This window comes from Cataglyphis hispanica, chromosome 2, assembly GCF_021464435.1.
Source record: "Cataglyphis hispanica isolate Lineage 1 chromosome 2, ULB_Chis1_1.0, whole genome shotgun sequence".
In the NCBI taxonomy this organism is placed as follows: domain Eukaryota; kingdom Metazoa; phylum Arthropoda; class Insecta; order Hymenoptera; family Formicidae; genus Cataglyphis; species Cataglyphis hispanica.
In genome coordinates this window covers 11,971,222-11,981,639 of record NC_065955.1, presented here as the reverse complement: position 1 = coordinate 11,981,639, position 10,418 = coordinate 11,971,222, and the positions used below count along the sequence as shown (strand labels likewise).

General features: G+C 36.5%; 3 protein-coding genes across 3 annotated transcripts; 2 read left to right on the top strand and 1 right to left on the bottom strand.

Moving 5' to 3' along the window:
• Positions 1-764: 764 nt before the first annotated feature.
• On the top strand, positions 765-2,204 carry LOC126858931 (deoxynucleotidyltransferase terminal-interacting protein 2). Its single transcript, XM_050609667.1, has 2 exons — positions 765-968; positions 1,401-2,204. The coding sequence occupies exons 1-2, from the start codon at positions 920-922 to the stop codon at positions 2,072-2,074; spliced, it is 723 nt and encodes a 240-aa protein (XP_050465624.1). The 5' UTR covers positions 765-919; the 3' UTR covers positions 2,075-2,204.
• A 6-nt stretch (positions 2,205-2,210) lies between these two features.
• On the bottom strand, positions 2,211-4,144 carry LOC126858930 (estradiol 17-beta-dehydrogenase 8). The gene is made up of 4 exons (XM_050609666.1): positions 3,830-4,144; positions 3,543-3,659; positions 2,982-3,357; positions 2,211-2,848 (listed from the first exon to the last, which is right to left on the bottom strand). Exons 1-4 carry the CDS (start codon positions 3,867-3,869, stop codon positions 2,632-2,634), a joined length of 750 nt encoding a protein of 249 aa, XP_050465623.1. The 5' UTR covers positions 3,870-4,144; the 3' UTR covers positions 2,211-2,631.
• Positions 4,145-5,432: 1,288 nt separating this feature from the next.
• Positions 5,433-9,411, top strand: LOC126858904 (raf homolog serine/threonine-protein kinase Raf). The gene has a single exon (XM_050609590.1). It carries the CDS (start codon positions 6,154-6,156, stop codon positions 8,548-8,550), a length of 2,397 nt encoding a protein of 798 aa, XP_050465547.1. The 5' UTR covers positions 5,433-6,153; the 3' UTR covers positions 8,551-9,411.
• The last annotated feature ends 1,007 nt before the right edge of the window (positions 9,412-10,418 follow it).

Here is a 10,418-nt window from a genome sequence, read left to right as displayed (position 1 = left end):
TCTCATTTTGTTGCTTGTGATAAATTACATTCAATAACTACATTTTGCGATTAAACTGCCAATAATGCAGTTCCATTTTCAAATCTTATTGTCATTTCCGTCCCTAAATTTATCTCATTGTTCCGTGTAAATTTTAACGTTTTATTTCAAAATTTATAAATATTTCCAAATAAAAATTTTTCTCTGTCAGATTTCAACTTTTCTTAATTTCTGTTATAAAATTAATTTCTTAATGCATGAGTTTGTAGAATTATTTCATATTCGATACGTAAGAGTTGTTTTAATAAGATATACAATAATATATATTTCTCATAATTTTTAAAGTGCGCGAATATGTGCAGGAACTTGAATCTCAAAAATTGACGCGTCCAGTGTCAAATGCGGTAAAAATTCAACAAATGTTGATTTTCATCAACAATATTAACAAGATTTCGTAGATTTATTAAAGTCGACTTTAAAAAGTCACCATAATATGTATATATATATATATATATATATATATATATACATCCTATATGTATATATATATATATATATATATATATATATATATACATACAGGATGTTTAGCAAAAATTGTGTCAACGCTAATGAGTGGATAGAGCACAATAAACTAAATATAAAAGTCCTTTACCATTTTCATCTATAACGTTTAATAAAGGAGTTATTATCAAGCAAAATCTGGCCAATCATAGCCGATCTTTAGGGCGCATGTCGGTGAGCCGCGCGTCTATCTGGTAGTGTGCGCCGCCGATACTATCAGGCGCGCAGCTCACCGACATGCTTATACGCTAATTTCTGATCGTACTGATTCTGGACCGAGGGCAGGTGCCATTCGAGAAAGAAGAAAAAGAAGAATTGTATATTTTTATTAGATGTAATTCTTTCCTATTCATAACTGGCTCTTGTTTTTTTCAACATGGAATTTGTGTATTCTGATAACAAAGCTGAGGAAATTAAAACTATCGGTAATTACTTCTGCATTCATTTTGTTTATTTCCACGAGATATATTTAGGTTAGGATTCGATATGAAGCATATCAATTAATTAAATCTCTACCATTGATTGCCGAGATTAATTAAAAATTTGAAATGACAACTTGCTGAGTCTTTTTAGATTATCCATCTTATCTATAATATAAATGGAAAACCTAAATCATACAATTTAGGTTATAAAATAGACTCAACCAATCTTAATGTCAGCCTTATTATATGTATATAATTATTTTTTTACACTTTTTATATTTGTAATCAAACAAATACAGGATCTCATTTAGAAAAAAAGTAAAGAAAAAGGAGAAACATAAAAACTTTAGCTAGAAAAAAACATCTAGTAATTGATGTTATTGGTCTAACAATTATTTGCATAATAAATTAAATATTTATATTTTCTTCCATTAGATATTGATCTAAAAAGGATATATGATGCAGATTATCTCGAAATTGAGGACAAGCCAAAGAAAAAGAATTTTTCTTCCTCGAGCAATGATTTTGATCTTGAGAAATTTGAAATCGACATGGGTTGGAAATCTTCAAAAGAAAAGTTTGAACCAATGGAAGAGCTAATGCAAATAAGAAAAGAGTTAAATCCATTGGACAAGATTTTGAAAAAAAGCGTTATCACCCCTGATTTTGAGAAATTGCATGTTGTACCGCCATATGAGTTGAGCAAACATCAATTAGAAATACGCAAACGACGTGAAAAACGAAAGATGGGTACAGGTGCAGAATGGTTTAATATGCGAGCACCTAAAATAACGCCTGAGATTAGGCATGATCTTGAAATATTACGAATGAGATCCGCTTTGGATCCTAAACGCTTTTACAAGAAGAATGACATGAAAGTATTGCCAAAACATTTCCACATTGGCAAGGTTGTCGATTCTCCAATGGACTTTTATTCCTCACGTCTTACAAAGAAGGAGCGCAAGAAAACAATTGTCGACGAACTTCTGGCAGATGCGGAGTTCACAAAATACAATAAGCGTAAATATAAAGAGATTATTGAAGAGAAGAAAAAGACACACTATAAGGCACACAAACACGCGAGAAAGCTCAAAGGAAAAAGGAAGTAATTTATCGCAATTATATAGGATATTTTACATGCTTAAAAAAGAAAAAAATTTTTGTAAAGATATTTACAAGATTTGTAATTTATATCTTTAATATGTTGCAAAAATATAACAGCAAAAATGTATACATATATACCAATTTAACATTTCTAAAAAATATATATTAATATGAGTACTTATATTTACAGACTACTGTAGATGATCTTTTTGAATTCACGATAAAATTCGAAATACAATTTTTTATATATTATAATATTTATATATTATAAAATTTTATACATTATAATATTGAGATAATTTCATGTATAATATAGAAAATATTTAATGAAATAAAATATGGATATATATACAAAATGTCGAGACACATACATTAAAATATGCGAAATATAAAATTATAAATAAAATTCTGTCTTGAATTTTATCGCGAATCGAATAGATTATTATAAAAAACAAGCTTTATATATATAAAAATATATACATATATATGTAAAGTATAGTACTTGATCAATAGTCTATCTATATGGCACATCTTATGTGTATATATGAATTGTGTGTAAAATTTAAGCCATTCCTCCAGTAACTTCAATAGAAGCTCCATTTATATAAGAACTCTTATCAGAAGCTAAAAACAAGATAACCTCTGCTACTTCTTGTGGCTTTCCCATTCTTTGCAATGGTATTCTTTTTAGAGATAATTCCTTAACTTTGTCAGGTACAGTTGTAGTCATAGGAGTGGCTATAAAACCAGGCAATACTGTGTTTACTCGGATCCCAAATCTGTAACATATATATATATACATATTAATATATATATATATATATATATATATATATATATATATATATACATATTAATTTTCATGTTAGCAAAAACTAAATAAATTAATCAAAATGTATATCTAATACGTACTGTCCAAATTCCATTGAAGCACTCTTCGTCATAGCTATCACTCCAGCTTTTGATGCACTATAGTTACTTTGTCCAATGTTTCCACGTATAGCAATAATAGAACTTATATTGATAATTGAAGAATCTTTGGTTGTATTTGCCTCTATCATCGCTTTGACTGCAGTTTGCATAATTAAAAAAGTACCCTTTAAATTGACATCAATGACATCATCAAAATCATTGTCACTGAGTTTCACCAAAAAGTTATCCCGCGTGATGCCTGCTGAATTAACAATGATGGTGGGTGGCTTTGAAAATTGTTTTACAATATCTTTAAAGGCTGTTTCGACACTGTTTCGGTCATTAACATGAATATTTAATGCAATATGATCAGCACCTGCAATAGAAAATATACTATGAAGCAAAACAAATATAATAGTCATATGATAAAATTAATTATTAAGAGAATAGACAAATAAATATAATTTCAATACAAAACACATGAAAATAAACTCTGTATCAGTTTTAAAAGTTTTCTCTCTCCTGATATAAAAATATTAACAAAGATATATATATATAAACCTTCCAAGATGGCAACAGTTTTCTGAGAAGTTTCGATATTCTGATCGGCCGCGATAATACTTGCGCCTTCGCGAGCCAAAACCCGACATACCTCCTTTCCGATGCCGCTTCCAGCACCTGTAACATATGATAGAGAAAAAGCAAATAAGATTTCGCGTTATTTATTATACATATATTTTAGTCTAATGCATTTTTGCTAATAATGATTCGAGATAAAAAATTTTTGCTATTTTCTCAGAATTAATGAATTCGATTAAATTGTTTAAAAAACAAAAATCTCCACAAACCGGTAACAAGTGCCAGTTTTCCAGCTACGAGCCTCGACATTTCTTCAAAAAAAAATACGACTTAAATGATTGGAATGCAACTCGCCTCATCAACGTGGCTTATTGACATTACTGAATCGATCGATAAGCGCTCGATCATCATGCGTGGAGAGAAACGCTGTCTCCAAGGATTTCTGATGGTTCGAAAATACGCTTTCTCGATGATTCGAGCATGTTCCAGTCGCCGATTCCGTAGCGCGAATAAGCGCGCCCGACCAATGGGAATCAGCTTTCCGTTACCCTGACGACGATGCCACATGCCGCTGACGTCAAAGCGTACCTGCAATGACGTCAGTGAACGCGCAACGTAGTGGCGTAGTGGTCGTGTTTATGGAAAAATTGAACTTGAATTATCGGCGTTCGCGATGCACGGGTCGTTGGATACAGGTCGACCTGGATGGTGACAATGGACGTCGCGTCTCGTAAATCAAGTGCCCGGCCGGTACTTGGGGAGATTGAAAATGGCGGGAATTTAATTTAAGCCGGTTTGCAATTAAAATTTGAATCAGTGGTGAATTTTTTCGGGGAAAAACACTTACCGCGTAAATCTCACATCGTTGCTTGCAGAACATATGCATCTTTAACGCTCCGATAGGATTCTATCAAAAGTGTTTTAGAGACACGTACTACATGCAAACAGAGCTTAATATCGGCCGATCGCAATCGCCAGTTGACATTCGCGGAACGTGCGATGCAAATTCACGTCGGGGACTCCTGGGACAATTACCTCGCGCTATCTCAATTTGAACAATTTCGAACGACGGTGATGAAGGAGGAGGAGGAGGAGGAGGAGGAAGAGGAGGAGGAGGAGGAGGAGGAGGAGGAGGAGGAGGAGGAGGAGGAGGAGGAGGAGGAAGAGGAGCGATCGGCACGTGCGCGACACGATCGGGGAGGCAAGGGGATGACGTCGTAGATGACATTGACGTCATAATATATAGACGGAGCATTTTGAGAGGGCTAAAATTGATAATTGCAATAAGGAGGAAGTGCATGAACATCGGCTAATTTAGCGGTTCGATTATATTCGGTGTTACATATAACATTTTCATTGACATCAGCGATTCTCAATCAAATCTTTATGGAAATGTTTGAGGAGCGTATATATTTTAGAAAAATCTCTAAAGCCATTTAAACAATTTTATATATATTTTAAATAATAATTGGAAATAGAAATTGTTTTTTGCTGTTTTGCAAAGCTGAACTTCTAGAATGTGCAAAAAAGATTTGCATAAAAGATTTTATCTTTTGAAACGTCTTTGAAAAATGAATAGAATTGAGAAGCGCTGATCTAAATTCACATAGAAAGCCAAATGGAAATAGAAAATACAATATATATAGAATATATTATTTGTAAGTTTATTTATTATTAAGTAAGTATATTTATTTATTTATTATTATTGAATTTGTGAGTATTGCCTTAATGAGATAATATTATAAAGAAATACGAATATCTATTATAAAAAATTAATATATTGTTAATGTTAATATAATTTTTTTGTTAATCGAATTTACCCTCTTACCGCGAATGTTCCATCCATTATATTCAAATGTATTCGGATGTCATGGTAGACGACGCTCGCAGCTGGCAGCACCGGTAACACGCCGCTCATAGCATACCCCCGCGTCTCCTCGCAATCCTCGCTCGTGCCAGTTTTGCGTCGAGACGGCTCGAGGCTGTGTCGTACACGACAGATCGTAGAGTTGGATCGGGTTCGCGACGTCAGGGACGGGGTGATCAGCGAGTGTATGAGGAAAAGGAAAGATCGCGGAGAAGAGGTTGTGACACGTCGGTGACAAGTGCGAGCGGGCCAGGAATAGGGACATCGCGGCATGCCGTGTACTCGCGGCGCATCATCGCGGCAATTCGATTCGATACGCGCGAGTAACGTCAAGAAACGCGGCAGAGAAGAGTGGCAACGACGTGCGACAACGACGAGGACAACGACGACCACAATCACGACAACGAGGACGAGGACGAGGAGGACGCTGCGTGTTTTATCGCACAGCGAGACAACGGCAGCGTGGTGAAAAGCGAGACAAAGAGCAAGGTGCGAGAGAGAAAGAGTGAGAGGGAGAGAAAGTGAGAGAAAGAAAGAGAGGGCGATCGAGTGGCGTTGGCGAGAGATCATCGTAGCGCGCTCTCTCTCTCTCTCTTTCTCTCTCTCTCTCGCGTGCGAGCGTACCGCTTCTCAATCTCAGTTACGGGTAGCGCGTCGATACGAGCTACCGGAGTGTTTCAAAGCGCGGCAGCGGCGGCCCAGGATGCTGCCCGACGTAGCAAGAAGATGGCCGTGATCGGCGAATGCAGGTATCACGCGGCGATCCGTGCGAACCCGTACACGGAGTTCTCGTGTCATAGGGCCGAGGGTCAGGCCGAGACAGCGGTAACGTCGCCGTTGCCGTCACCCTCATCCTCTTCGTTGTCGTCGTCGTCGTCGTCGTCATTCTCGGCATTGGCGCGCCGTCGACGGCACAGAAAGAAAGGCACAGCGGGTCACTCGCCGCTATCGCCGCCACCGCTGCCACCGCCGCAACTTGCGATGACGTCCTCGCGTGGAAGCGGCCTGGAGTCCGGCGAGTTTAGCGATCCCGATGACGATTACCTGGACACGGATCGGCTCTGGTACGAGCTGCGCAACATAAAGAGCATCATCAATGTCACGCGGCAGAATATCGACACTTTGAACAATCGCTTTGCCGGCTTGAAACATCCGCCTTCGATTTATCTGAATGAATATCAGGAACTAACTAGTAAGTTGCACAAGCTCGAATCTGAGGAACAGAAGCTTAACGAGTTGCTGAATGCCAGGAGAATCTGTAGTAATGTTTCCATATCGGAAAGTGACAACAATACAGCCAGAGGCCCTAGAACACCGGTAAAGTCCTTTAATACACTGAGGGCGTATCTACCTAATCAGCAACGTACCAGCGTGCAAGTGAGAGAGGGACTTTCCTTGAGAGATGCACTGGCCAAAGCGATGAAGCTTCGAAATCTTACTACTGAGATGTGTGCAGTTTACGTTATGGGCATGGATAGCTCCAAGCACTTGATACGTTGGGATGTGGACATTTCATTGTTGGAATGTGACGAAATACTGGTGGAGATTTTGGATAAGTTTCCCATAACTACTTCCATTTCGCACAATTTTGTGCGTAAGACATTTTTCTCGCTAGCCTTTTGCGAATGTTGCAGAAAGTTACTTTTTCAAGGATTTTATTGCAGAACATGTAATTACAGATTTCATCAGAGATGTGCGGGTGGTGTGCCTGCCCTATGTCATCAAGTACGCATGCAGGATGCTTACTATCAAGCGTTACTCGCGCATAATCCAGAGACTACCATTGGAATCGTGCACATTCCCTCTGATTACAGATTGGGTAGTAGTATGTCCCCTTCTCTAGCTCCATCGAGAAATCAGAGGCATCCACGTTCCTTGGGCCAACAAGACCGATCTAGCTCAGCACCTAATGTCTGCTTTAATATGGTTAAGCCAGGTGGTGAACCTATCAATCTAGATGAGTATAGTAGATCTCAGAGTTTAGGAAGACCTGTCGGTACTATTCAAAGTCCTGTGTCACCTGGCAGTAGTCCAACGAAGCATAGTCAGTCTACGCAAGCTAGTCCCACAAATACTTTAAGGCCGAAACGACCAAGAGCAAAGTCAGCCGACGAATCTTCAAAGAATCTCTTAGCGCCAAGGGAGTCTATCGAGGATTGGGAAATCCCAGCAGATGAGATTCTAGTAGGACCACGTATTGGATCAGGATCATTTGGAACTGTATATAAGGCTCATTGGCATGGACCTGTTGCAGTGAAAACACTCAATGTTAAAATTCCTACATCTGCACAGTTACAAGCATTCAAAAATGAGGTGGCTGTTTTACGTAAGACTCGACATGTGAATATCTTGCTATTTATGGGTTGTGTCAGTAAACCACAGCTTGCGATTGTGACACAATGGTGCGAAGGCTCATCTCTGTATAAACACTTGCACGTATTTGAGTCCAAATTTGAACTACTAACATTGATAGAGATTGGAAGACAAACTGCGCAAGGCATGGACTATTTGCACGCAAAGAACATTATTCACCGAGACTTGAAGAGCAACAATATATTTCTACACGACGATCTCACTGTTAAAATCGGTGATTTTGGTCTGGCAACGGCAAAAACTCGATGGTCTGGTTCTCAACAGTTCCACCAGCCGACTGGCTCCATTCTATGGATGGCACCAGAGGTGATCAGAATGCAAGAAGAAAATCCGTATAGTTTCCAGTCTGACGTTTATGCGTTTGGTGTAGTGTTGTTCGAGTTACTAGCTGGCCAATTACCATACTCGCACATAAACAACAAAGATCAGATATTGTTTATGGTAGGACGCGGTTATTTGCGTCCCGACTTAGATAAATTGCGTTCTGATACGCCGAAAGCACTCAAGAGACTCACAGAGGACTGCATTAAGTTTTCGCGGGATGAGCGACCAGTATTTCGTCAGATCCTGGTCAGTCTAGAGAGTCTTCTACGTGGTTTACCGAAGATAACAAGATCGGCTTCCGAACCAAATCTCAACAGAACGCAACTGCAGTCCGATGATTTTCTATACACCTGTGCTTCACCAAAAACTCCGGTGAACTTTCAATTTGGACCATTTTCCTTTTATCCTCCCGGTGGAAATATATAAATGTATCGGCTGACACATTATAAGTCTGATGCACTTTGCATAAAAGAAGTATTTAAAATATTGAACATAACGATATAAGCTTAACTCTATGAACAAATTAATTCTTTCACACTTCACTTTCATTGTATTGCAAATGTTTGCTCGATGTGGAATGTGATAACATTCTCTTTGGTATAAAACAAAGGTCAAGAAAAATAGGCCATATATATATATATATATATATATATATATATATATATATATATATATATATATATGTAAAAGGAAGAAAAAAGAGAATGCATGTGTAGCTTTTATCTTTAGACATTTACCGTTTACAGAAATAAATTTTCATTTCATTAGGTACGATCATTCATGTATTATAAATACATACTCGTATACACATATACAGCAGTGTACATATATACATAAATATACATATATATTATTATACGTGCATGCACGTCAATGTAGCGATCTGTTGATTTTGTGCGATCCTTATGAAGGATGTAAAACTAAATTAAGTCATAAGAGTAAAACGGCAGTTAAGTCGTGCGTCGCTTATCTGTGAGATAGTTTTCCAAAGGCCGAAGTGATTTTGTACTACTTCCTTGATTTTGTCTCGAATATGCTCACACATTTCACACATAGTCATTTATGATTATTATACATATATCGACATCGGTGCAGGTTGCTTTGTACATATATTACAACAACGTATAGATTTCCATTTAAGAAAAAAGTTATATTTCTAAAAGTAACACACATGCATACACATACACATATACTCATTAATGAAACTACTTTAAATAAGCTTGCTAAATTACGGATGTTGATTCAAAATGGACAGAGGTTCTTCAACATTAAAATGCTTTTATCTTATTTAACGAATCATTGTTGAGAGGATACTCTTAATTATTCAGCTTACGATTAAATAATTTAAAATAATATTAAAAATATGCACAGAGTAAGAATAATTTTATGTGTGTACATCCCTTGCATTGTTTTTATAAAAAAACATGAAAAATTTTTTTTTATATGTTCTTAAAAAAATCTACTTATTTACTTGTAATACAGTTATCTGATATATTTGTTTCTTCGAATTTCACAAGATAGAAATGTATTTGGCAAACATATTTCAGAAAAGATTGTTTTGTAGTTAACAGAAAAAAAAATTGTAAAGTTAAATAATCCTGCTATTTAATAAGAAGCAAACGCATTATAAACATTATAAGCCTCAAAATATATGAATGGGAGGGGAAAAAATTTTTCGAGAGATTTTTGATCTACTTGTTCTCTTTCATTTCGTAAGATGTTATAGTACATATCTATTGTCCAAGTAGAGTATAGTTGAGTTGAAAAAGCTAGTACAACAACTAGTTTTTCGCTCAACATTCTCTTCTATAAAATATTTCCGAACATTCGTACGGAGATGATATATCGTGGCCTAAGAGATAGAGATATAATCGATGCTGGTAACTCAAGCGTAATAAGATACATATTATATTAAAATTTAACGAGAAGGCGATTAATCGTATGCGCTTCAAAAAATTCTTTTATGAAACTTTTACCGTAGATTTCGCTTCTCTTAACTTTCTAACTAACTCAAATATCTTGCGCGCTCCGCACACACACCAGTAAATTTAAGTTAATTATTCGAATACAACAACGAGAGAAAGAGAGTGGCAATCTTATAATTGATATATTGTACAATCGAATATACAATTGCATGGGCTTTCATATTACAATTTACGTTTAATTGACATTAAATAGTATATTAGAATGTACGTGCTTTTTCCTACGAATATACAATCTTCTTCCAAGTCTATCGTGATGCAGGAAGTAGCGCGAATTTCACTTCGAATCAATTCAAGATACAATGTAATCTT

What these genes read in the sequence shown, in the direction of transcription:
- LOC126858904 (XM_050609590.1), top strand. Translation starts at nt 6,154, where the DNA reads ATGGCCGTGATCGGCGAATGCAGGTATCACGCGGCGATCCGTGCGAAC.
- LOC126858930 (XM_050609666.1), bottom strand. Translation starts at nt 3,869, where the DNA reads ATGTCGAGGCTCGTAGCTGGAAAACTGGCACTTGTTACCG. An exon ending in AACTGTTGCCATCTTGGAAG is followed by an intron (nt 3,358 to 3,542) that starts GTTTATATATAT and finishes TTTCTATTGCAG; the next exon opens with GTGCTGATCATATTGCATTA. An exon ending in GCTTCAATGGAATTTGGACA is followed by an intron (nt 2,849 to 2,981) that starts GTACGTATTAGA and finishes TATATGTTACAG; the next exon opens with ATTTGGGATCCGAGTAAACA.
- LOC126858931 (XM_050609667.1), top strand. Translation starts at nt 920, where the DNA reads ATGGAATTTGTGTATTCTGATAACAAAGCTGAGGAAATTAAAACTATC. An exon ending in TGAGGAAATTAAAACTATCG is followed by an intron (nt 969 to 1,400) that starts GTAATTACTTCT and finishes TTCTTCCATTAG; the next exon opens with ATATTGATCTAAAAAGGATA.